The sequence below is a fragment of the Elgaria multicarinata genome, chromosome 1 (genome assembly GCF_023053635.1).
Source record: "Elgaria multicarinata webbii isolate HBS135686 ecotype San Diego chromosome 1, rElgMul1.1.pri, whole genome shotgun sequence".
In the NCBI taxonomy this organism is placed as follows: domain Eukaryota; kingdom Metazoa; phylum Chordata; class Lepidosauria; order Squamata; family Anguidae; genus Elgaria; species Elgaria multicarinata.
This window is the reverse complement of record NC_086171.1, coordinates 100,663,099-100,688,759: the sequence shown is the minus strand read 5'-3', so window position 1 is coordinate 100,688,759 and position 25,661 is coordinate 100,663,099. Positions and strand designations below refer to the sequence as shown.

Below are 25,661 nucleotides of genomic sequence, written 5' to 3'. Positions count from 1 at the left end.
ACATAGTCTTTTGGAACATTTCACAGGTATTGCAGAATTCAAAGATATTGGAACACTGCAACCCTAACTGGGGGTAAGGCCCATTGTACTCAGTGAGACTTATTTCTGAGTAAACATACGTAGAGTTGTGCTGTTAGTAATTCTAATGAGATGGGGGTTTCGGAAGAGTGCGTCTGACCTTCTGCTTGCTTCCTGGTGACCCCAAAAAATCTAGTGGTACACATAAAGAACGAGGACAGATTGCATAACTCAGTTTTCAGTCGGAAATCTGGTTGAAAAAAATGTATGAATAGAATGAGCAAAGATGAAGAATGTGATCCTGGGTGGATGAGCAGAACAGCCCTTAGGGTGGATTTTTTTCTTCTTATCTTTCCCTCAACATCCATTAGGGAAAGGTTACTTAGACTGTATTCCTGTACCTTTTTACCCATTGAGCAAAGTGGGGCTTAAATCTGAGTAAACTTGTATAGGATTGTACTGTCAGAGAGACCAAAAACTCTGGACTGGTCCTTGGCGGGAAAAAAAAGTCTGAAATCCCTGTAGAGAAAAATGACAGTGTTCCATGAATATGCAAACTATTATCTGCTGAAATGAGTTAAATTTTGTTTCCCTTATCTTCTCAGACTAATCCTGAGGAAATGGAACTAGTAGAAGAGACAGCGGACTCAGTAAAAAAAAGGGAACCTGAAAATGTGAGACCTCAGAAGGAACCAGCATATTTCAATCCTCTCCTGAGGGCTGCTCTAACTGGTGATATAGGGGAGGTTCAACACATTTTTGAGGACCCAGAAGATCCAGATCATGAAAAAGCCACTGATCTGCTTATGGAAAAGGATATTGTGGGGCGAGGCTTGCTGTTTGCAACTTGCATGGCTGGGCAGAGCGACATTATCCGGGCACTGGCACGATATGGGGTTGATCTGAAGGATAAAACCTCCAGAGGTACATTTTTGGAGCAGGGTTATTTGCCATCGTGTTTCTAGCCACAGTTTAACTGTGTCATTTAACCGGATTATCTTTCCCCATCCATATTTACCAGTTACATCTGCTCCAATATTTTGATCCTCAGATCCTCGTGTGTGTGTGTGTGTGTGTGTTTAGCAACCTCCTTGTTATGCTCACTCACTGTTTATATATAGGATTCTGCACCCTCCTTGAAAAAATAAGTCCACAAACATTACTAGCTGGCAAAAAAAATTACTAGCCTGTCCTGAAAGGGGAAAAAAAACTTTGAAAAGTTTATTTACCTGGTTGTCTGCAGGTGATCCTTCCTCACTACAGATGACCAGGAAAGTAATTATCAACAGATATGCTACATTAAAATACCCTGTAAAATGCTACCAGAAACTTTACTTTTTATAGTTAGAATACATAATTCCAATTATAAATTTGACAGATGTACTTATATTAATAGAATTTGCCATTTTGGTAGTGAAAGTTGGAATTTCATATTAATGAATTTGTAATATTATTGATAGTACGGTGGCACACATGGGACATTGATGAAGGGTTGTAGAAGAACAAACAATAAAAAGCATGAGGAAGGATATGGAGTACAAAAATCACTATGGTGCCAGAACCTTTCCTGTTCAGATGCTAAAGGAAAAGGGGGTTAGGGTATACTTCCGCCACACAGTGGGTTTTACCCTAACCATTCCCACTCCTGGTTAACCCTGTAGTCCTCCATCTCACTGCACCTCACATCCCAGCAGCCCCCACAGTGCAGACATCTGCAGGTGGCCACCATGGAGCTGGTGCAGTGGCCACTGCCACCCCATTGGTTTGCGGTGTGCATGGAGCGGGCCCACGCCACCGCTGCAGTTGCTGACAATCCCTTCTGCATCTGCCACCCCCGCCCTGATCTGGAAAACACCACTGGGGATCTCCCCACTTGCAGCCCTCCTATGCAGCATGGCATCCTCTGTAATCATGCAAAAAATAAATAAATAAGATGCCATCCCCAAGGTCCCTGTCCTGTCCTCCCACAATTGCACGGTGCATTGATATGGTCCGCCTGCCCACCCACCATCCCCTCCCCCTAGCATCAGATCCAAGGGCAATAGGGGAAAGCATAGCAGCCCACCTACCCACCCCCACCCCTCCCCCTGGGCTGCCCAAACCAACTGTGTCAGAGGGAAGTAGGGTCCTTCTGCCATTGGAAGCCCAACCCCTGAGACATCCCCTCTCCCATCCCACCACCAGGGTGGAAGGCTGCCACAATTCATCCAGCGAGCGGCTGTGGGACCACGCAGCCTGAGCTGGACTGGCCACCATCAGCAGCAGCACAGCAACATCCTTGCTGAATGCGGCCCTCTGACGTCCCCCACTGGAGGGCAGTAGGGCCCCAGGCAGCAGGAGGCAATGGGCAACACAGACTTGCACTGCCAATGGGCTGGTGGCTGGCAGCGATGGCTGGGTATGCAGCAGTCCATGTGACCTGGGCTGCTGCTTCCAGGTGCCCTCTCAGGGGTCTGTGCTAAGCATGGGAGTGAAGATGGGGCTGCTCACGCCCAAGGTGACAATGGTGTGCTGGGATGGTTTTGCTCAGGGGTGCTGCTGCTTTCTCAGCATTTGCTGCTTGTGCCTGGGAAAGTGGTGCGCTCAAGGTTGCTCTGCTGATAGCAGCGTGGGAAAGAAAACTTTTTTGTGCCCGGCGCTTCTCTAAATGCATAGGTGGGCATGGGCAGTGTTAGGGCTGGCTGGCAGTTGCTGCATCATGTGTTGCTAGGCAAATTTCGACCATGGAGCCATTGTGTGACAGCTCTGTTTTCAGCCGCTCTTTCCACAGAGCTCTATTAACCCTGGGGGCCTGACAGACAACAGGGTAAGCTTTGTTTCAAGGTACATTCACAACAGACCCGCAACCGGAGATTGATCTCAAGTAAAAAGCAGCGTCTTATGGAAATTTCACACTATTTTCACTAACTCCCTCTCCCCTCCCCCCACCCCAAATTGATTCCTCGATATGTGTATGTATTTACACAAAAAGGTTTAAAATATGACATCTGAAAGTTTCAGGCTTTCAACACAAAATGCAAGATTGAAATGAAGGTGAGATAGCTGACTTCTTAGGCAAATGGGTTGGAATAAAACCTTAATATCTCAACAAGGATTGCTCCTAGAAAATATTGATATGGAGCTTTTTGGTTGCAAATTTTATGCTTTTAATTTTGTAGTGAGAAATCGTTTCTGTGAGATTAAAAATAACAGTTATTGTGAGAAAACTGAATTTTGGGCGCCATTTTCCAAGATACTTTTTAAAAAAAATATTTTTATTTAAAGTGATACAAAAATAAGGAATGAATACAAACAATCCCCTAACAATTAATATCAAACCAACAGTTATGTGAATATGTATAATATATTATTATTATTATTATTATTATTATTATTATTATTATTTATTTATTTATTTATTTATTTATTTAGCTAGCACCATCAGTGTACATGGTGCTGTACAGAGTAAAACAGTAAATAGCAAGGCCCTGCCGTATAGGCTTACATTCTAATAAAGAAGGAACAAAAATACAAGTTGATTCATACAACTTCTAGGGGAAGGAAGCTTAATCAAGGTAGAGAGAAAGAAAGAAAACACATAAAGGAAGAAAGGAGACCCCAAAAAAAGGAAAGGAGGGCAAGGAAAGAAAACCCCATTTTCCAAATGGCAGGTGTTATGATGATCTCCTGAGATGCCCCTATACCTAATTTTAACCTACATGGTAATAAATACCACCATTCCAAATTTCATACTTGTATCACGGTGTGCATGACTGCACCAGAAATTGACATTAAGCCACTCTACAACTGGTGAAGCACTGGTTGAGCCTCTCCAGCTAAGTTCAGTACTGTAGACAGCCACCCTGTGAACTTACTATGTTGCTTGCTGGAGCCAGGTGCCTTGCAGGAGCTGCACCATCTTGATGAGCTGCTGACTCTGAGTCTAATGGGTAGGTGGACAATCAGGGAATTAGAGGTTTTGCGTTGAGGTGGGTCTCAAATTAAATGCAATCACCTCCTTAGGCAAAATGTTTTGCTTTTAGTTAGCACCCCTTCTTTGCTTCCTCTCCCCCATTCTCTTGTCGCTATTCATGTCTGTTATTTTCCTTTGAATACTTAGCCGTTATTGCAGATCCTGGAGCCAAAACATTTGGTCACGAAGACAGAATTTAGAATAGAGAGCCTAAGCATGAGGTTTCTCCTTAGATGCTCTACTTCCACACGGGCCACCATTTGTCACCAGTTCGTAAGCACCCCAGCATAAAGCTTCCCAAACCCTGCCTTGCTATTTCCATATTCCTAACAAGTAAGGTGAAACAATAAGTGGTTTTATTTCTTGGTCGTGCTTCATACAAGTCTGAGTTTGGCATCCATCTTGCAATCACACCCGAAAAGCACAGAGCCGAAGCGAGCTCTGGTCCAACTAATTTAAAGAAATACGTTTGGCTTTTGACCACTAGATGGCAACCACATAAACATACGGTATGTTACAGCCTCTCCACTCATTGAGCTTGACCTCATGGTGCCGCTGCTTCCCATTAAAACTTGTGACTTCGCTGCTATGGGGTGGTGGTGGGTAAGTCCCAAGTGCAGGAGGCAGTGTGGGCTTTCCAGTGGCCATTAGGCTCACTTGCCTATTTGCCAACCCTCTGCTTGGCTTCCGGTGACCAATCAGCAGTCACAATCTGCCCTGGAACGCCCCCAGCTCAACTCCGGAGCAAATTCACAGGCTGTGTGGTAACCTTGCTTAGAAGCCTTGGACTGCAAGAAGATCAAACCAGTCCATACTCCAGGAAATAAAGCCAGACTGCTCACTTGAGGGAATGATACGAAAGGCAAAACTGAAGTACTTTGGCCACATAATGAGAAGATAGGACACCCTGGAGAAGAGGCTGATGCTAGGGAAAGTGGAAGGCAAAAGGAAGAGGGGCCGACCAAGGGCAAGAGGGATGGATGATATTCTGGAGGTGACAGACTTGACCTTGGGGGAGCTAGGGGTGGCAACGGCCGACAGAAAGCTCTGGCGTGGGCTGGTCCATGAAGTCACGAAAAGTCGGAAACGACTGAACGAATAAACAACAAATGCCAACCCAGCATTTTTTTAACTTCTGTAAGATATTTGTGATAGCTTGTATTATTTACTCTAAACAGTTGTCTCAAGCTAATTTTCCCCACTTTGAGGTAGCTATTTCCATACTTTCTTGAAGCACAGCGCAAAATTTGCTGTGTGCATACCACGCCTCTGGGAAAGATCCCTTCATTTCCCCTGTATACATGTGAGTTCGCATACATGTGTGAATGAGGTCACATGGTAACAAAATAATTCATTTTTTAAAACAGATAAATAGTTCATTTTTTAAAAAAAATAGATAAATGGGTTGATTCTCAAGACAGCTATTAAAGACATAGGAGTTCTGGCAGAAAAAGTTTAGTAACCCTAATATGGAAGTTCATATTTCAGTTACACTGTTTGATTGAGAGTATGCTATAAATCAAAAAGACTTTGACCATCCTTTGTTAAGTTGATGGCTTGCTAATTGGCAGATAAAATATTTTTTGGGTGAAGGAATTTATTATGGACAGAACATAATTAACAGGTATTCTATCCGTAACTATACATACGTATTTGGCTCACTCTCTCAGGTTATACACTTCTCCACTGTGCTGCAGCCTGGGGACAACTAGAGATATTGAAAACTCTTGTAGAACTGGAAGCTGACATTTATGCAACCACCTTCCGGGGTGAAAAGGCCAGAGATATTGCCCACCGATATGAGCAGACAGAGTGTGTTGATTTCTTGGATTGGGCAGGTAAGATTGGTAACTCCGGAGCCTTTTTTGAGATGTAGACCTGTTCTTACTTACATTAAGCCAGATGCTGAAAAGGTATAAATGACCATGAGTACAGCACTGAATTGAAACACGTGAAGATCATGTTAATGTGATGCAGTGAATCCAGTGCTTGATGTGAATTAGGGAAAGCTGGGTTTGCCTCTCATATCAGCTACAAAAATTGAGTTGCATCATAGGCCACAGGATCCTCAACTTGCTGATCTTAATATAGCTCAAAGTGTTGTTTCTTGCAGCCCTTTAATCAGTTAACCTGTCCTGGTATAGATCTATCCTATTCTAGGTTGGGGCTGGAGCCCAGCTGCTACCTAATGAACTTTCCAGAGCTCCAGTAAGAACAGTCAGTGTAAGCCTGGTGGGGCAGATCCGACAATATGTTCCATTATGCTTCGTGTCATTAAAACCCCATTATAAATATGTTCTGCCACATATTAGGCAGTTGTAGTCCTAGAGTGGTGTAAATAGCATGGCTTCAGAAACAAACATTTCTGCCGGAAAGGAAGGCAAAAAAAGGCATCAGAGTGCTCCAGATGGGCTGTCATTCCCACTGCTGTTCTACTCCCCAGGGCCATCTACCACTAATTGCCCTGCGGGAAGGACTCCTGGAGAGACAAATAGGCAGGCAAAGATAAGACCAGGTGCCCGCTCAGCTAAACTACCCTCATATTGGCATAGGAATATGTCCAGTGTTAGAGGAAGTGGGGAGATGCCAATGCATTTAAAAATGGAAAGCTTTTAAAAATGTGGACAGTCAACACTTTTATAAAATACTTTTTATTTAAGGAAAAGTTCATACATTTTTAACATTGCAGTATAAAATAAAATAAACATCCCCTTCCCTCCCAGGTGCTCATTTCCTCTCAGTTTTTTGACTCTATAATAATAAATGTTGCAGAGAATGTGTTTTATAACTAGTGCCTTTCTCTTTAAGACACATTTTTCTTCTCAAAATGGTTCAACATTTTGACATTAGTATATCTCTCCCATCCAAGTGTCTGACATGCTTCTCAAACAGAAAATCTGTTATAATTGTTCTGTCTAGCTAGGAGATAGCTAAAACATTCGCTACTCTTTATCTATAGCCACCTTTATGACTTAAATGCCAAACCTGAGCAATCAGTCTCTGTCCCAAGAGTTGTGTCCAATCCCACATGGTCATAGGAAAACAGACCCTGAACTCCCTTCCGTTGAATATTGTCTGAAAGTCTCTTCGCCCCTCTCATACGCTAGTTGATTACCAAGTTACCCAATCAGTATCTCCGTCACCCAGGGTTTTCTTAAAATTTAGGGGTTTTCTCCATTCGAAATGTCAGCTATCCATTTTCCAGAATACCTGAGACTATCCCTCATATCAGATGTGAGTGGATATTGGACTCTAATACTAGATACTGCTTCGAATTATTTCACAAGGCAAATTAGAGCTTTACACTTTGTTTTATTTGCAAGCCGTCTGTTTAATCTAAATCTATCTGTAATCCCAACTTACCTTTAATAAATTTTAATTTGGTATCGACTGAGGGGGTGATATTGACTGACTGTGCATTCATGGTACCATAAAGGCCAGTGCAGAATATGGGAGACAGGCCAAGAACTTGCTCCATGGAGACAGAGTTAGTCATCCTTTGCCTTAGGACATGAGGGCATGGGGGAAGAGGGAGAGAGGGTGTTCAGCAGCTGTTTAGTTTCTCCACACACACATTTAACAGTAAAGGGAGCACTGCAGAGTGTCCACCTTCAGCAGTACAGATAACTTGGAACCCATGTTCAGTTCTTAGCTGAGCCAGGATAACTTGCTATTTTCTAGTTCTTGAGAGATGCATTTGGCCATGTTTTGGATATTGTTTAGTTTGAGTTTACTGTTGTATTAGCTTTAGAGGAAGAGTTGAACCACATGTGTTAGCATGGCTTGAGACGCCATGTAGTAAACCCTTCTTCCTAATGCATACACACACAATTCTTGATGAGTTTATCACTTTATTACTTTATGGGAAGCTTGCATGGCTGCATCTGCACTAAAGGGAAGAGGTCCTCCTTGTTTCCTGTCATGGTGTCCTCAACAAGGGCTGCCAGAAGTATCATTGCCTGCCATGCAGGAGCTCTGAAGCAGTCGGCAGCAGGCACAGCTGTTCCGAGGAAAGGGAGGGAGGCCTAAGAGGAAAACAAATGTATCAGGCTCGGGTTTTGCTTGATTGCTAAGGGATCCTTTTCCTTCCCTGACTTTCTTCCACTCTTTTCTTTAGTGAATAACAGTTCAGATAAGCTTGGCCCTCAACCACTGACCCCCTTGCCTGCCCTCTACTTTTCTTGGGATCACTTGCCTATTTGCCAACCCTTACTTTCTCTCTATCAGGCCCTCTGAACTTCCGTTATTCCTCTTGTTCCTCAGGAGATACCACTAAGATGGGACATCTCTTTTTATCTTCTGTTGCCATGGTAGTACAACATTAGTGGAAAGACTGGATCTGAAATATAGTGAGAAGGCCTGGTGTACAGCTGCTACAACACAGCACTTTGTTACTTATGAAACAGGCATCTTCTGTTACCAGCCTTCCTCAACCTGGGGCGCTCCAGATGTGTTGGACTGCATCTCCCAGAATGCCCCAGCCAGAAGAGCTGGCTGGGGCATTCTGGGAGTTGTAGTCCAACACATCTGGAGCTCCCCAGGTTGAGGAAGGCTGTGACAAATATATTTATTTTTTACCCCAGTTTTGTATACTTGAAGTAGCTCTATATACCAGATTCACATGGAAGAATCACAGCATTATCTACCAAATGCAGTTTTTAATTGTTGATATTGTAAATGCAACTCACTTTGGATAGGCTTTTAAAATACATTTAAACACCTTCTTTTGTGCCTCTTTCACCTTAATTATCCATAAGATTCTTCACATTATCCATCTCAAACATATTGAGCAACCATATTTAGCCTTTTGTACCCTGTTGGGTTAACAGCGTCATTACAAGTATTATTATGAAAGGGTGACCATGGGAAGAAAAAATCTTGTTGGGGGCTTTTTCGATTTCATGCATTGCGGTGTCTTCACCGGAGCTGTGGTTATGGGGACAAATTGAGAAGAGCTCTTTGTCCTCATCATTGTCATCACCTTTTCTCTTTTTGCTTAATTTATGGTATTTGACTTCTTTCTTCTGATGGTGGGCAACATGCTTCATGTACTTCATCATCTTGGATGTATTGGTTACCAGTCTGCAGAGCATTTTGTTCCTGTTGTAGGTGTATTCATCCTTCAGTTCTGTAGTAATTGAAACTGTAGATGTCTGGAGCATTGCCTGACAGGGCTGAGAAAAAGGGCAAAACAAGATTAACGTTCTGTATCAAGAGTAACAAAAAATAAGTAGGGGTTAAGCATCTTTTTTTATTGACCGTGCTTGTATGTCTTTTAACAGGAGCTAGATGTGTACATGTTAAGCAGGAGAGGTTTTTCCTCACACAGAGATAAAAAATGATGGGAAACTCTTCTACTTAATTTCTTGCTATCAAGCTGTTACTAAAAGCACAGGAGCAAGGCCAGTAAAAATGGTGTCAACCTTAGCAGTTGCAGTGTTTATATCTTGAAACTGGGGGCTGTCTAAATGTCGTCTTTGCCCTGGGGTGGTTCTGAATCAGCGCTGCAGCAGTTGTAGGATGCAGCCACCTATTCAGAGCCACCTCAGGGCAAAGATCTGAAGAGCCGCAGCAGAAACATCAGGGATTTACCCCAACTTTTCTGCCCGAGTGAGGTCAGCGTAGCTCTTCTGCCACCTGGCCTGGCTCCAGCACTGCACTGAGGGTGTTTCTGGGTGGAAAGCAACCTCCCATCGGTCACCAGAAGCCATGGGAGGGCGATGGGGCAGCATCCTCTAACTAAAGGCTAGCTCACACAGTAGTTTCATGCAGGGCTGCCAGTTTGCAACCAAGAGATTGGTGATATACTTTGAAATCCCCTAATGAAAGAGGTGAGGAGGCATGACATCTGTCAGCCGTTCCCTCCTCAATCCTGCAATCCAGCACCACCCATCTGCTGTAGAGACCAGGGTTGCAGGTATGCTGCAGGGCAGGTTGGGTGAGGGTGGATGACAGTCCTGGGGTGTTAATGGCAGGGGAGGGGTGAACTGCAGCTGTATTGTCTGCTGCTACATCTAAATGAGTTTAAACCGATATCTGACTGTTCCACAGAGTGCAATCTGGCAAGCTCTACTTTTTATGGCTCCCCCCCCTCTAAAAGCATTTATTATTACGCTGTTAGTAAAGTCTGTGTATCAAACGTTTACATTCCTTGGACAAGGGATGTGTGTTTGTTTTTTGTTATGAAGAAAGCTCTGTTTTAAAAAACAAAACACTGTGCCTTATAATGTTTTAAACTGTGATATTCCTAGCCTTTTTGGAAGTGGATGTCTATACCAAAGCCACAACCTGCTAAACAATTATATCCTCCCTATCCCCAAACCCCACAGGTTATTAAAGAATCTGACAGAAATTATACATGTTAAGTCTCAAAATGCACCCTTTAGAGAGAGTGCTCATGTCACTGTCAAAAGAACCAACTCTTTGAACTCTATGAACAAAAACTACCCAAATTAAATATCCTAAAATACATTATTGCCACCAGAAAGCCCACGCTGCCTCCCCCAGTGGGGATTATTTGCGGCCACCCCACACCAGTGATACCATGGGGTTTGGTGACAGAGTGGCACCAGCTCGGTGCTATGAAGGCAGCCTCTGGGTCCTTCACAGTTATTATTTATTTGTGTATATATACCACTTTTCAAATAACATTTGAACTTCATGCCCAAAGAGTTATCTTCAAGCCCTATAGGAAGGCTGCCTTAGGCACTCTTATACTATTCTTACCTCTATGCCTGGAGGAACAATATATATCTACTGATATACCAGCAGTATCCCATTTCTTGTCTTTATGCATTATTTATTTTATTTATATTTATGATAACTTTATAACGTCAGGTTTTGGTGACTGATGCTTTCATTTCCTGATTCTACTCATCCCATCTTTCTTAGATCTATCTCCTGGTTGTTAAGTCTACTTTTGATTATTTCCACATAAAATCCCTGATTCCAATTCTGCCCCTGGCTTCACCCCAAAGTTCTCCTTTCTTTCTCCAGTCTTAGATTGCTGTCCTGGATTTGGCTTGAAAACATCACATCATCCACTCCTCGCTTTTGGCATTCCACTTATCTGCAGATTGGTCCTCTATCATCTGTTGCCTTGGTGCTTGAGAGCCAACCCTAGTAGTGCAGATGTGAAAGTCTTTAAAGTAGAGCAAGGAGTCCCTTAATCAGTGCCTCTACACAGAATGGCAGCTTTAATTGAAAATTTTCGTCAACTGCGATCTAAGCATACATACACAGGCTATGTGTATGTATTTTTCTCAGAATTTAAATTGGCACATATTTAGCCACTTTTGCAAATTTAAAGTGTAGGATTTGGATTCATTTGATCATAATTTAGTTTTTTGGTTGCAAAATACATACAGGGCATATCTATACCTCACTATACCTGGTTTCGTTGTCCTAACTAGGGAAATTGTGGTTCTCCGAACACTGAGTAATGATCTCTAACAGAATTCTCACCCCAACCACCAAACTACAATTCTCAGGATTCTGTGGAGGTAATCAAGTGGAATAAAACCAATAGGTTTGTAATGCAGATTTAATCACACTGGCCTGTCTACTTCTGTACTTCTGACAGGGAACACCAGATGCATGGTTTGGGTTTTTTGCCCTGAATGCATAGGAACCTGAGTTAGGGTAGGAAATCATAGAATAGCAGAGTTGGAAGGGGCCTACAAGGCCATCAAGTCCAACCCCCTGCTCAGTGCAGGAATCCACCCTAAAGCTAGGGACAGATAATAGTCTTAATTGGAGTAGGTGGACAATATTCTTTATTACACAACTGGTATCTGAATCTTACCTTCGTCTTTTTTGCCAGTTTCAGTTTGGATAACAGGTAGTTTATAGATAAACCTACAACTATAAGGAATGCCACCTTACAACTGGCATGTAAAACTTCTAGGCACCATTTGGATAGTCCCATGCCAGTAAAACAATGGCATATTTGGCACATCAAGGTATGAAGATAATTGGATTGCTCTTTAGTCATTAGTTGCTCCAGATCCTGTGGAGTCATATCCCAAGCAACTCTTGTCCAGGCTGGTCGTTCGCAAAAACCAAGAACATTGTGCAACAGCAAGAGAGTCCCCAAGAGAACAAAATTGTGAGGACCTTGAAGAAACATTTTGTGAATTTTTCAGCCAGAAATGCCTCCCATTAATTGATGTTCCTTTTGAAGGAATTGCAGCAAATGGCCTTTAAAGTTCATACTGGTTGTCACAAAAAAATTCTATTCAAATAAATCCTTCCATCGTAACCAAGCTTCTGGCTTGAGCACTGGAAAGACTTGAAGGCAAGCAATATCATAGGTCCATCAGCTGTTGAAAGATTCTGTGATGTCATAAAGGAGCTCCAGGTCTTTATAAGAAAAGCTTCTGTGATGTCATTAATATCTCAAGAGAGGCTTTTCTCATCAAGCAAAATATGATGTAATATAGATGCAAGGCAGTAGAATTTCTATTGTAACTAAGCCAAAGTATATGTAATCAAATATATCACAAGTCCTCTCCCTGCATATCCACGTCTCCATTTTTCTCGTCTTCTGTTGTTTTCCTTTGTCTTATTTTATATTGCAAGCCCCTTGCATAAGGACCTCTCGTACCCGTTCTTTGTAGAGTGCTATGTATATAGATAGTACTTTATAAATAGTAATTCTTTAGTACAGTTGACTTGTGAATGCTGGTGAATCATAAAACCTCAATGTGAATTTAAAATAGGATTTTTTTAAAAAGCTATTATAGTTACGTAGAAATATTTGAAAATGTGATTATATATTTTTTTATTTCAAATAACCTTGTATGTCATATGTGGAAATGTGTGTGCTAATTAATAATGCTTTCATTAATTCTGGGTAAGGCATCTCATAATTAAAATAATGAAAGACTATGGCCTAGAATATTTATGAGATGTTGTTGATCATTTTTGTGTGTGTGTTAATATAAGGTTGTTATTCAGTACTGTTCAGTTTTGTTAAATTGTGAATAATCAGAGCACTTTATTTTGAAACAAAATGAGAATGTTTTGGTAATATTCCAGAAAATTTTAACTTTATTTTTTAATTTAAAAAGGCGTATTTGTGGAAAATTACAAACCATTCCAATATTATTTTTTCGAACTCTAAAGTCTTCTTCATTTTCTCTCTTTTTAGAACATAACTCATTTAGAACACAGTATAGGTTTTCAGTGCTTTGCACACCTTATAAAGGATAGGGGATGCTTTCGGGGGAGGGATAGAAGATGTTCGGGAATCATACCCTGAAGCTTCCTTTCCCTGGTAAACATCCCGTCTCCCCTTGCTTACTGTATATCTGTGCACTGCATGTTCATAAGTGGCCAGAGATTACAAGGTAGGGTGATATGGGTTAAGTTATCATAATATCCCTTAAAGGTTTAGAACCAATAGAAGGGATATCATGTCATAGAATCATAGAATAGCAGAGTTGGAAGGGGCCTACAAGGCTATCGAGTCCAACCCCCTGCTCAATGCAGGAATCCAGCCTAAAGCATCCCTGACAGATGGTTGTCCAGCTGCCTCTTGAATGCCTCTAGTGTGGGAGAGCCCACAACCTCCCTAGGTAACTGATTCCATTGTCGTACTGCTCTAAAAGTCAGGAAGTTTTTCCTGATGTCCAGCTGGAATCTGGCTTCCTTTAACTTGAGCCCGTTATTCCGTGTCCTGCACTCTGGGAGGATTGAGAAGAGATCCTGGCCCTCCTCTGTGTGACAACCTTTTAAGTATTTGAAGAGTGCTCTCATGTCTCCCCTCAATCTTCTCTTCTCCAGGCTAAACATGCCCAGTTCTTTCAGTCTCTCTTCAGAGGGCTTTGTTTCCAGACCCCTGATCATCCTGGTTGCCCTCCTCTGAACCCGCTCCAGCTTGTCTGCGTCCTTCTTGAATTGTGGAGCCCAGAACTGGACGCAATACTCTAGATGAGGCCTAACCAGGGCCGAATAGAGAGCAACCAGTACCTCATGTGATTTGGAAGCTATACTTCTATTAATGCAGCCCAAAATAGCATTGGCCTTTCTTGCAGCCATATTGCACTGTTGGCTCATATTCAGCTTGCGATCTACAACAATTCCAAGATCCTTCTCGTTTGTAGTATTGCTGAGCCAAGTATCCCCCATCTTGTAACTGTACATTTGGTTTCTATTTCTTGGCATCTAAAACTTGGCATTTATCCCTATTAAATTTCATTCTGTTGTTTTCAGCCCAGCACTCCAGCCTATCAAGATCACTTTGAAGTTTGTTTCTGTCTTCCAGGGTATTAGCTATCCCACCCAATTTTGTGTCATCTGCAAATTTGATCAGCGTTCCCTGCACCTCCTCGTCCAAATCATTAATAAAAATGTTGAAGAGCGCTGGGCCCAGGACTGAGCCCTGCGGTACCCCACTCGTTGCCTCTCCCCAGTTTGAGAAGGTTCCATTGATAAGTACTCTTTGAGTCTGATTCTGTAGCCAACTGTGAATCCACCTAATAGTTGTTCCATCTAGCCCACTTTTAGCTAGTTTGTTAATCAGAATATCATGGGGCACTTTGTCAAAATCTTTGCTGAAGTCAAGATATATGACGTCCACAGCATTCCCACAGTCCACAAGGGAGGTTATCCTATCAAAAAATGAGGTCAAATTAGTCTGACAGGATTTGTTCCTGACAAATCCATGTTTGCTTCTAGTAATCACTGCATTGTTTTCAAGGTGTTTACAGATTGACTTCTTTATAATCTGCTCCAGAATTTTCCCAGGGATGGATGTCAGACTGACTGGTCTGTAGTTCCCAGGTTCCTCCTTTTTGCCCTTTTTGAAGATAGGGACAATCTAAATGAAATGTCTAAATGAATCAATGCCCAAGAGCAGAATGGAACAGGCGAGGAATCTATACAGCACATGTGTAAGTAATATAGATGGAGGATAAAGCTATCTATGGGTTCTAGTCATGATGGCTATATGCTGCTTCTAGTAGAGGCATTATGCTTGAGTATATCAGTTGGGTAACGTGAGCAGATGGGTGTTATTGTGCTCATGTCCTACTTGTGGTTTTCCACAGGCAATTGATTGGCCACTGTAAACAGTGCTGGACTAGATGGACCCTGGTCTGATCCAATATGGCTCTTCTTATGTTCTTAATGCAGGATAGCCAGGTTAGATTTTGACTCTGGTAGTCTTTATATTATAGTGACTGCATTTTCATTGGTATTTTAACTTCTCTCTCCTCTCTCTCTAGAAGCCAAGCAGAACTTACAAAACTTTATCTCCCAAATCCAGGCAACGGTCACAGATCCTGAAAAAGTTCAGGGAAGGCTTAATAAAGAGGATAAGGTATAGTGGAGAATCCATGACAATTTTTAAATACTTTCTTCATTCTGGATGTGGAAGTAAATTTAGCTAGCGTTGCGTGAATCATTAATATTCAGTGCCATGCTTGATGCGGACATAAAGAGGGGGAGTATAATGCCAAATGATTATAATGATCTTCAGGATCATCAGAACCTCTGAAATCGCCAATAACAGTCACAGTTCAAATGTCAACCTAGCTCCTCTTCAGCAATGAGCAAGGGAATATATTGTAAGACGGAAAAGAGACTACCTCCATCTAACACTATCTGTTACAAATGCCTTTCCTTGCACCACTAAAGGATAAAATTTTGTTTTAACTGTTTTATTCTGTTTTTATCTTCATTTTACCTTGTACACCGCTCCGAAATTTTTTGCGGTATATAAATATTCTAAATAAATAATAAATTAATAAATAAATAAATGTTGCTTTCCCTACATTTTGATTGGATAAGCTCCCAGTGACCCTGTTCAGACAACACACTAAGCCATGGTGGTTAAAGAATTTGAAGCTAAACGTCTTGGCTTAGCATGTCATGTGAACCATGACTTAGGATGTTGTGTGACCATTCCTAACCATGGTGGCCTATGTAACCACAGTTTAAACACGCTCACTAATGATTTGCTGCAAAACTTAGTTTTCTGATGCACTCCTTTTGTATTCTCTGTGTAGAATATTTCTCTCAAAGCCTGCCAGGCCAAGTCAGATTGGCTTGAAAACACTAAGGACCCTACCATGCTAGAATTTATAGAACAGAAGCAGCATCTGGAGGACATAATGCTTCCCATCTTCACAAAGTTGTCTGCACCCCGTGAGTACTAGAGGCTTCCTGCTGGATAGAAACCATTTTCTAAAATGTTTTTCAATTATTTTTCTTTCAGGGAAGGTTTTCTACACTATCATGTCTGTCAAGATACTGAGGAGTGTGAGCCATGAAAGTCCTGTATATTCTACAGGAAGCTAAGGCATATTGGGCCTCACATGAGTAGAAAATGCACCCTAAAATATAGTCAGGATTGTGAGCATCTGCATATTGCAGGGAAAGATCAATCGTAAGAGGAAAGGCTGGTATTCAGAGAAGCTTGTCCACCTCGTGTGGCGCAGAGCAGTAAATCAGCAGTTTCTGCAGCTGAAACTCTCCCCACGGCCGGAGTTCGATCCCAGCGGAAGCTGGTTCTGGCAGCTGGCTCAGGTCGACTCAGCCTTCCATCCTCCCGAAGTTGGTAAAATGAGTACCCAGTTAGCTGGGGGAAAGGTAATAACAGCCGGGGAAGGCAACGGCAAATCACCCCACTATAAGGCCTGCCAAGAAAATGTCAGCAAAAGCTGGCGTCCCTCCAAGAGTCAGTAATGACTCAGTGCTTGCACAAGAGGTTCCTTTCCTTTCCTGTCCACCACAACCAATTTTCTTTGATGAACCTCTGATAAGCTTGAAAACACTAAGGACCCTACCATGCTAGAATTTCTAGAATAGAATCATAGAATAGCAGAGTTGGAAGGGATCTTGGAACGGAAACTGCCTTGGTCGCCCTGTGGGATGACCTTTGTCAGGAGAGAGACAGGGGGAGTGCGACCCTGTTGGTTCTCCTGGACCTCTCAGCGGCCTTCGATACCATCAACCATGGTATCCTTCTGGATAGGTTGTCTGAGCTGGGAGTTGGAGGTACTGCGTTGCAGTGGTTCCGCTCCTACTTGGATGGCCGATTCCAGAAGGTGGTGCTGGGGGATTATTGCTCTGTGCCGTGGCTTCTAAGCCATGGGGTTCCACAGGGCTCTATCCTATCCCCTATGCTGTTTAAAATATACATGAAGCTGCTGGGGGAGGTTATCCGGAGATGTGGACTGAGGTGTCATCAATATGCGGATGATACCCAGCTCTACCTTTCCTTTTCATCAAACCCAGGTGAGGCAGTGACTGTTCTGAACCAGTGTCTGGGCATGGTGAGGGCTAACAAACTGAGACTCAATCCAGACAAGACGGAGGTACTGTTAGCGGGTGGTTCATTTGTCCGGCGAGGTGATGTTTGCCCTGTCCTAGACGGGGTTGCACTCTCCCTAAAGGATCGGGTCCGTAGTTTGGGGGTGCTCTTGGATCCAGAACTGTCACTTGAGGCACAGGTGAACTCAGTGGCAAAGAGCACCTTTTATCAGCTTAGGTTGATATACCAACTATGCCCTTATCTGGACAGAGATAACCTAGCTACAGTTATCCATGCTCTGATAATCTCTCGCTTGGATTACTGCAATGCGTTATTTTTTATTTTTATTTTTTTTTATTTTTATTTATTTATTTAAGTATTTTTATGCCGCCATTCAGCCAAAAAAGGCTCTCATGGCGGCTTACAAAAGTATTTCTTGACAGTCCCTGCCCACAGGCTTACAATCTAAAAGACATGACACAAAAGGAAAGGGGATTGGGAGGGAGGAGGAGGAGGGGGAAAAGGAAAGTAAATTCAGGCACTACAATCTTAGTTGGAAAAGTTCAGCAGTTACAGGGGACAGCAGGAGGGAGGGGGCTCTCAGCTGGAGCTGGACCCAGGCACGGTGGAGAAATGCCTGGCTGCTGCTTCCTCCCTCATGGTGGCCTCTGCAGAGACAGTTGACAGCAGGAGGGAGGGGGCTCTCAGCTGGAGCTGGACCCAGGCACGGTGAAGAGGTGCCTGGCTGCTGCTTCCTCCCTCATGGTGGCCTCTGCAGTGGCAGTTGGTAGCAGGAGGGAGGGGGCTCTCAGCTGGAGCTGGACCCAGGCACGGTGGAGAAATGCCTGGCCGCTGCTTCCTCCCTCATGGTGGCCTCTGCAGTGGCAGTTGGTAGCAGGAGGGAGGGGGCTCTCAGCTGGAGCTGGACCCAGGCACGGTGGAGAAATGCCTGGCTGCTGCTTCCTCCCTCATGGTGGCCTCTGCAGAGACAGTTGACAGCAGGAGGGAGGGGGCTGCCTTTGAAAACGGTCCGGAAGCTTCAGCTGGTACAAAACAGGGCAGCCTGTTTACTAACAGGGACTGGCTGGCGAGATCACATTACGCCAGTCCTTTTCCAGCTTCATTGGCTGCCAGTCCAGGTCTCCGCCCGATTCAAAGTGCTGGTATTGACATTTAAAGCCCTAAACGGTTTGGGGCCAGGTTATCTGAAGGAACGCCTCCTCCCATATGTACCTACCCGGACCTTAAGATCATCCACAGGGGCCCTTCTCCGTGAGCCCCTGCCAAAGGAAGTGAGGCAGGTGGCTACTAGGAGGAGGGTTTTCTCTGCTGTGGCACCCCGGTTGCGGAATGAGCTCCCCAGAGAGGTCCGCCTGGCGCCTACACTGTACTCCTTTCGTCGCCAGCTGAAGACCTTTTTATTCTCTCAGTGTTTTAACACTTAATTTTAACTTAAATTTAAATTTTAGTGTTTTAACTCTGTATTTTAATTTTATATCAATTTTGCTGCGTGGTTTTTTATCCTGGTTGTGCTTTTTATACTGTATTTTGTATTTGTGCTTTTTACCTGTTGGTTGTTTTATTATGGTTTTAATTTTTGTGAACCGCCCAGAGAGCTTCAGCTATTGGGTGGTATAAAAATGTAATAAATAAATAAATAAATAAATCTACAAGGCCATTGAGTCCAACCCCCTGCTCAATGCAGGAATCCACCCTAAAGCATCCCTGACAGATGGTTGTCCTGCTGCCTCTTGAATGCCTCTAGTGTGGGAGAGCCCACAATCTCCCTAGGTAACTGATTCCATTGTCGTACTGCTCTAACAGTTTATGAATTGAGGGGAGACATAATAGCACTCTTCAAATACTTAAAAGGTTGTCACACAGAGGAGGGCCAGGATCTCTTTTCGATCCTCCCAGAGTGCAGGACACGGAATAACGGGCTCAAGTTAAAGGAAGCCAGATTCCAGCTGGACATCAGGAAAAACGTCCTGTTAGAGCAGTACGACAATGGAATCAGTTACCTAGGGAGGTTGTGGGCTCTCCCACACTAGAGGCTTTCAAGAGGCAGCAGGACAACCATCTGTCAGGGATGCTTTAGGATGGATTCCTGCATTGAGCAGGGGGTTGGACTAGATGGCCTTGTAGGCCCCTTCCAACTCTGCTATTCTATGATTGGACCCCCGCTGGCAATGTTACACATTTCTCCATTTGACTGAGTGTCCACAGATGATGGTGGAGCTCAGGCAGCCTATTTGCTTCCTTATGTACCTCCTACATTAACCACTCCAGTTGCGGTCTTGCTCATTCTTTTTAGTTTGCCTGCCTTTATTAAATATTATGGAGGCTCACTGGGACAAAATGAGAATTCCTAGGCTATGTGAAATCATGTTTGTTTTTAGAATTGCAGAATACCTAAAGCATTAAAAACATTCCAGCACCCAGAAATATTACTGAGAATGTATAAAGATAATGGCAATATATGTCAACACAGATACTTCATTTTTCATGGAACTCACATTGTAAAAGTATCTGACAGTTCTTCTTTGTGGTCTCTGTGCATCACACATATGGGCTCTGCACCTGCATGGAGCCTTGACTTGGAAACTTCTCTAGCTGAGGCGTTTTTGGCGGGAACCCAACCCCCACCATCTACTGCACATGTCCGAACAGGTTCCTGCCTAATCCCTCAGTTCTCTTTCATCCGCCCTTGTGGCAACCTCATAGAGAGGTTTCTCTGATGTGATCATTATTTGAGGTGGTTTTTTCCCCTCAATCTTTTTCTTTCTCTCATAGTATCTTAATTCTTTAATGTTTTAATTTCTTTGACTGTTTTTTGTTTTCGTGATCTTCAATCGCCCATAAGAGTGCATGCCCCTCAAAACTCCCTTTCAGAAGTGTTTGAAGTGTGGGAGCAAATTTTTTGGGTACTTTCCATCATCCAACATGGCTACAAGATCCAGCTCAATGCCCTCCCTCCTCTTGTTACTGTGAGGTTTACCACACCGACTCAGGCTCTACAGCAGAAAATAGAAAACCTTCTTCGGAAAGGTGCAATAGAGTCATTTCCTCAATGTCAAATTCAAAACAGTTTCTATTCCAGATACTTCATGGTACCAAAGAAGGATGGAGGACTTCAACTGATTCTCGACCTATGGCTTCTCAACACCTATATCACACCAAGAATGTTCCGTACGGTCTCCTTTACATAAATCCTACCACTTCTGAAGAAAGAAGATTGGTTTGCCTCCATCAGTCTCTGTGTTGCCCATTTCCACATCAACATTGCAAGACATTGCAAGGCAAGTATCTTCAGTTCATCATCAGGAACCACATTTACCAGTACCAGGTGCTTCCCTTCGGTCTAACTAATGCACCACAGGTCTTCACCAAATGTATGGCCATGCTGTGTGCACATTTGTGAGTGACTGGCATCAAGGTATGCCCATACTGCAACAACTACCTGCTGGTGGCACCAACAGCACCTCAGTTGCGGAGATCATTGGAGATCACATGCAATCTTCTGCGAAGCCTGGGGCTCCTGATCAATCAAGATATATCCATTTTTTCACCACAGTGGAAGATTCAGTTTATCGGTGCATTACTGAACTCCCCTCAGGGCCAAGCAATCATACAGCTCACGACAGATCTTCAGCACAGAGAGCTGACGACTGCTTTCCAGGTTCAATGTGTATTGAGGCCGATAGCATCGACCACTGCAGTAGTGGAGTGTGCCCTTTATGGATGAGGACCTTACAAGCCTGGTTTCTATGCAATTTTGACCACACAAAGAATGCCCATCGCACCTATCTTCGGTTCCCTTTGGTGGTCAAGGAGTCTCTTCCGTAGTGGTTAATGCCAGTGAATTTCTTATACAGCCTTCCTTTTCATCTGTCTGCACCAACAAGAATTTTTACAATGCATACTTCCCTCTTAGCTTGGGGAGCGCATTGCATGAACCTGAAAGTGCACGGCCAATGGACTCCTTCAGAGTCGATCGATCACATCAACATTCTCAACCTCCGTGCAGTGCAGAAAGCACTTCAGGCATTTGAAGGCAAGCTAGTTGGCAGATGTATAACAGGTGACATCGGACAATATGACTGTAATTCGTGCTTCAACAAACAAGATGAGATGCATTCAAGGGACCTACTTAACAATCACTCTACAAATCCTCTTCTGGTATCAGGAACATCATATTTGCATCGTGTCTGTGCATGTTGCAGGAATCAACAATACTCTGGCAGATCACCTCAGTCGAGTCAAGAGTACATCACATGAATGGGAGATGGACAAAACAGTTCTATTGACACTTTTCAAACAATGTGGTATTCCAAAAGTCAACCTTTTTGCGACACAAGAGAACATGGTGGTGGGCTACTATTGCAGCAGGGCAGGGAATTCATTGGGGGATGCCTTCATTCTCCTGCGGACAGGAGAACTGTATTACACATTCCATGCATTTCCCCTAATAATGTGTGTGCTCGTGAAGATCAATACAAATGGAACACAATGTATCCTTATCACTCCCTGGTGGCCCAGACAGCCATGCTTTGCCCCACCATACACAATGGCAAAAGGTCAATACTGATGGTTGCCTTTAAGCCCAGTTACCATCTCAACAGAATGGCTGAGTGAGACATCCTGACGTTGAGACACTATGAGTGACAGCATGGAAGCTGTAGATGCTGATTCCGTCTCTGATTTTCACCTGAACCAAGATACCGTTTTGCCAGCATTCCCCTCCCCTCCCGCACCAATGACTCATTTAGAATCCACCTTACATTCTTTGGATGTGCAAAGGACTTTTGCCTTTTATAAGGACAGAACACAAGCCTTTTGAAAATCCCCTCGTTTATTTGCTACTCAGGACACAAGAAAGGGCTTCCTGTATCTTCACAGCATTTTGCTGCATGGGTAGTCAAGACTATCACCCTTACGTATGAAGTCTATAGACTTACCATGCCTACTTCTGTCAAAGCTCATTCACCTAGGGCAATAGTTACACGAGTCATGTTTGACAAAGGTGTTATGATTCCAGACCTGGCAGCAACCTGGACAAGTCCTTCCACTTTAGTGAGGCACTATTGTATAGATAATTGGGCTTGAACCAATTGGTTTTTTTGGAAGAGCGGTCGTGTCATCACTTTTGAGCTAGACACCGACCCTCCACCAGTAAGTCAGCTTGGTACTCGCCCATATGTGTGATGCACAGAGACCATGAAGAAGACAGGTTGCTTACCTGTAACTGTAGTTCTTCAAGTGATCATCTGTGCATTCACATAACCCACCCGTCATCCCCCCTTCAGTGTCGACTTTGATATTGATGCTTGATACTGAGGAGGGGCTCCTCGGTTCTGAGGCCACAACGGCAATCTGAAGGAACGGAGGGACTAGGTGGGAATCCATTAGGACATGCACAGTAGATGGTGGGGGCTGGGTTCCTGCCTAAAACATCTCAGCTAGAGAAGTTACCGAGACGAGGCTCCGCACAGGTGCAAAACCTGTATATGCGAATGCACATATGACCACTCAAAGAACTAGAGTTACAGGTAAGCAACCCGTCTTTGTTTTTTACATAAGCTAACATTATTCTCTGTAATTTATTTATTATTTATTTACTACATTTATATACCGCCCCATAGCTGAAGCTCTCTGGGCGCTTTACAAAAGTTAAAAACAGTGAACATTAAAAAGTATACAAAATTTAAAACCATCCAAAACATAAACAGTATAAAAACAACAGCATCCATTTAAAAACAACAGTTCTGGGGTCCATTAAAAAACAAACAAACTTAGCGTTGTTGAATGCCTGGGAGAAAAGTCTTGACCGGGCACTGAAAAGATAACAATAATATATGTTTAATTGTTTCTAAAGCTAGTGAATAAAAATGCCTAGAGTTTGGATAATAGGCTTTATTCTGTTGACTTTTTTAAGGCAAGTTTTATTCTGTAGAGGGAATAGCTATCAGATTTTGTTAGGGGTTGGGAACAAACTAGATTTCCAAGTGTTTTGGACTTCAGCTCCCAGCATTCTTGACCATTGGGCATGCTGTGAGAGGTTTCTGGTAGCTGAAGTCCAAAACTTCTGGAGATATACTTTCTGCACACCCCTGCAACAGTTTTCTATACAAAAGGGAATATTTCACATATGCTAACAAGAAAACTTTTTTCAGGACATCAAATACAAAGAAAACTCCTGAATGTTAGGAACATACCCAAGGCTGCAGTTTCATGCATCCATGGAATTTCCATCCAAGAATGGAGAAGTTTGTATCCTACGATTATGGAACAAAGATTCCTAATCCTTTATTTATTTATTTATATAGCACCATCAATGTACATGGTGCTGTACATAGTAAAAGAATAAAACAGCAACACCCTGCCACATAGGCTTACATTTTAATAAAATCATAACAGAACAATAAGAGAGGTAATAGAATGCACCAAATAGGCTCAATCCTTGCGGTTACAGTTGAACTTGAGAACATAGGCTTATAAAAATTCTTCGTTTCCCACTGCATCATTAAAATTTGCAAAATACAGGATCATGGAAGCAGAATACATCATGCCAACGTATGTCAGTTGCATAAATGATTTCAGCAAAAAGTACACACACATCAGAAATATTTTTAATCTTCCCTGAAATATATTTCAAAGATACAATACCATTATGAAAAAGATTCCTTCTCCCCTACACAAGCAAGGAAAAAATAAATCCCATCTAGAGGTACCCAAGAGTGAGAACTAAGAGGCTAACCCCAAGGGGGATTCTGTTGGATTACTTCTCTTCTTCCAAGTTCTACCAATTCCAAAGGAGCCAGCAACAGCCTGCGCTAGAGGACACTAGAAACTTAATTTAAAAGCTGAGAGCCAAGCCAATTTGAGCTTCCTACATAGTTAACAGCTCTCAAGTCTAGTTATGCAAACATTTTCAATTGTAAGAGTCCTGTTTTATATTCCAGTATAATTTTTTAGACCTTATGTAGCTGAAGTGTTTGATGTAGGGACTTTTGTCAGAATTTTGAGACAGTCATCATTATATTACTTCTGTGAATTGTTAGCTCTTTTCTGCACCATATGTTTGGCTGCTATATGCATTTACCTTTGATCCATTTTCCCATTCTTTGCTGGTTGAAATATTTAAGTGGCAGATGCTCTTTGATGGTCACAGCAGCATAGGCTAGATAAAGCAAAGTAATGAAAAGAAAGCAACTCCAAAGATAGCATGCAAGTAGAAGTTTCCAAAACTGAAGTTAAAATGCAGGCGTTCTGGCATAATTTATGTTTTCCATATTACCATTTTATAATCAGAATAATTGTGTAAGGTTTTCCTTTCTTGGAGGACAAAAAACAGTATGATACATTGAAGTAAGGAAGCTAGGCTAGTGCAAGGTACATAAGAGTTATGAAGGTTGGCTTTCAATGCTTTTGTTAATATATCTTTAAAAGCTCTTCATAGAATCCTAGAATAGCAGAGTTGGAAGGGGCTTATAAGGCCATCGAGTCCAACCCCCTGCTCAATGCAGGAATCCACCCTAAAGCATCCCTGACAGATGGTTGTCCAGCTGCCTCTTGAAGGCCTCTAGTGTGGGAGAGCCCACAACTTCCCTAGGTATGACAATGGAATCAGTTACCTGATGAGGTTGTGGGCTCTCCCACACTAGAGGCCTTCAAGAGGCAGCTGGACAAGCATCTGTCAGGGATGTTTTGGGGTGGATTCCTGCATTGAGCAGGGGGTTGGACTCGATGGCCTTGTAGGCCCCTTCCAACTCTGCTATTCTATGATTCTATGAAGAGCTTTTAAAGATATGATTAATAAAAGCATTGAAAGCCAACCTTCATAACTTTTAGGTAACTTGCACTAGCCTAGCTTCCTTACTTCAATGTATCATACTGTTTTTTGTCCTCCTTCTTGTTATTGTTTGAATGAAAAATGGCCATTTGGAAATGTAAATACTTTTAATTTCAGGATAGAAAGTGCTGTTTAGTTTAAGAATTAAACTGGAACTGACATAATGCAACATATCTGTGATCAGATCTCCTGTTCCTTAGGAAACAAATCCGCTATGAAGTGGTAGCAGGAGGGTCAGATTTTGATCAGAGCATCACCACTGGAGGACAGAACATTTTATTTTCCCACAAACCATTTTCCCTTATCAAAATCACTTGCTATGTAGACACCTGTATTTTTCTGCTGCAGAGGATCAGGGAAAATGGTGTTTGGAGCACCCATCTTCCAGCACTACTCCTCTGACCAAGATAGGAGCCTCCTGTAGTTGCATCAGGTTTTTTTAAAGGTTAGGTCTGATCATGAATCTGTTGCACCCCATCTGTTTATATCCAACAGAAAGTGTGAGCACTGCTAAGACTATAAGTATGAGATTTCCTCTGCAAAAGGTTTCAGTGAGTTTTACAGAACCAGAACAGGTGTGT

General features: G+C 42.8%; 1 protein-coding gene across 1 annotated transcript in view; it reads left to right on the top strand.

Moving 5' to 3' along the window:
* The first annotated feature begins 627 nt into the window (after window positions 1–627).
* The window catches only part of ANKRD45 (ankyrin repeat domain 45), a 36,192-nt gene continuing 11,158 nt past the window's right edge, over window positions 628–25,661 (top strand). Inside the window, exons 1-4 of the mRNA XM_063133969.1 lie at window positions 628–942; window positions 5,641–5,808; window positions 15,199–15,293; window positions 15,982–16,120. Coding sequence (XP_062990039.1) covers window positions 639–942; window positions 5,641–5,808; window positions 15,199–15,293; window positions 15,982–16,120 — 706 coding nt within the window. The 5' untranslated portion in view covers window positions 628–638. The remainder of the gene's footprint in view (window positions 943–5,640; window positions 5,809–15,198; window positions 15,294–15,981; window positions 16,121–25,661) is intronic.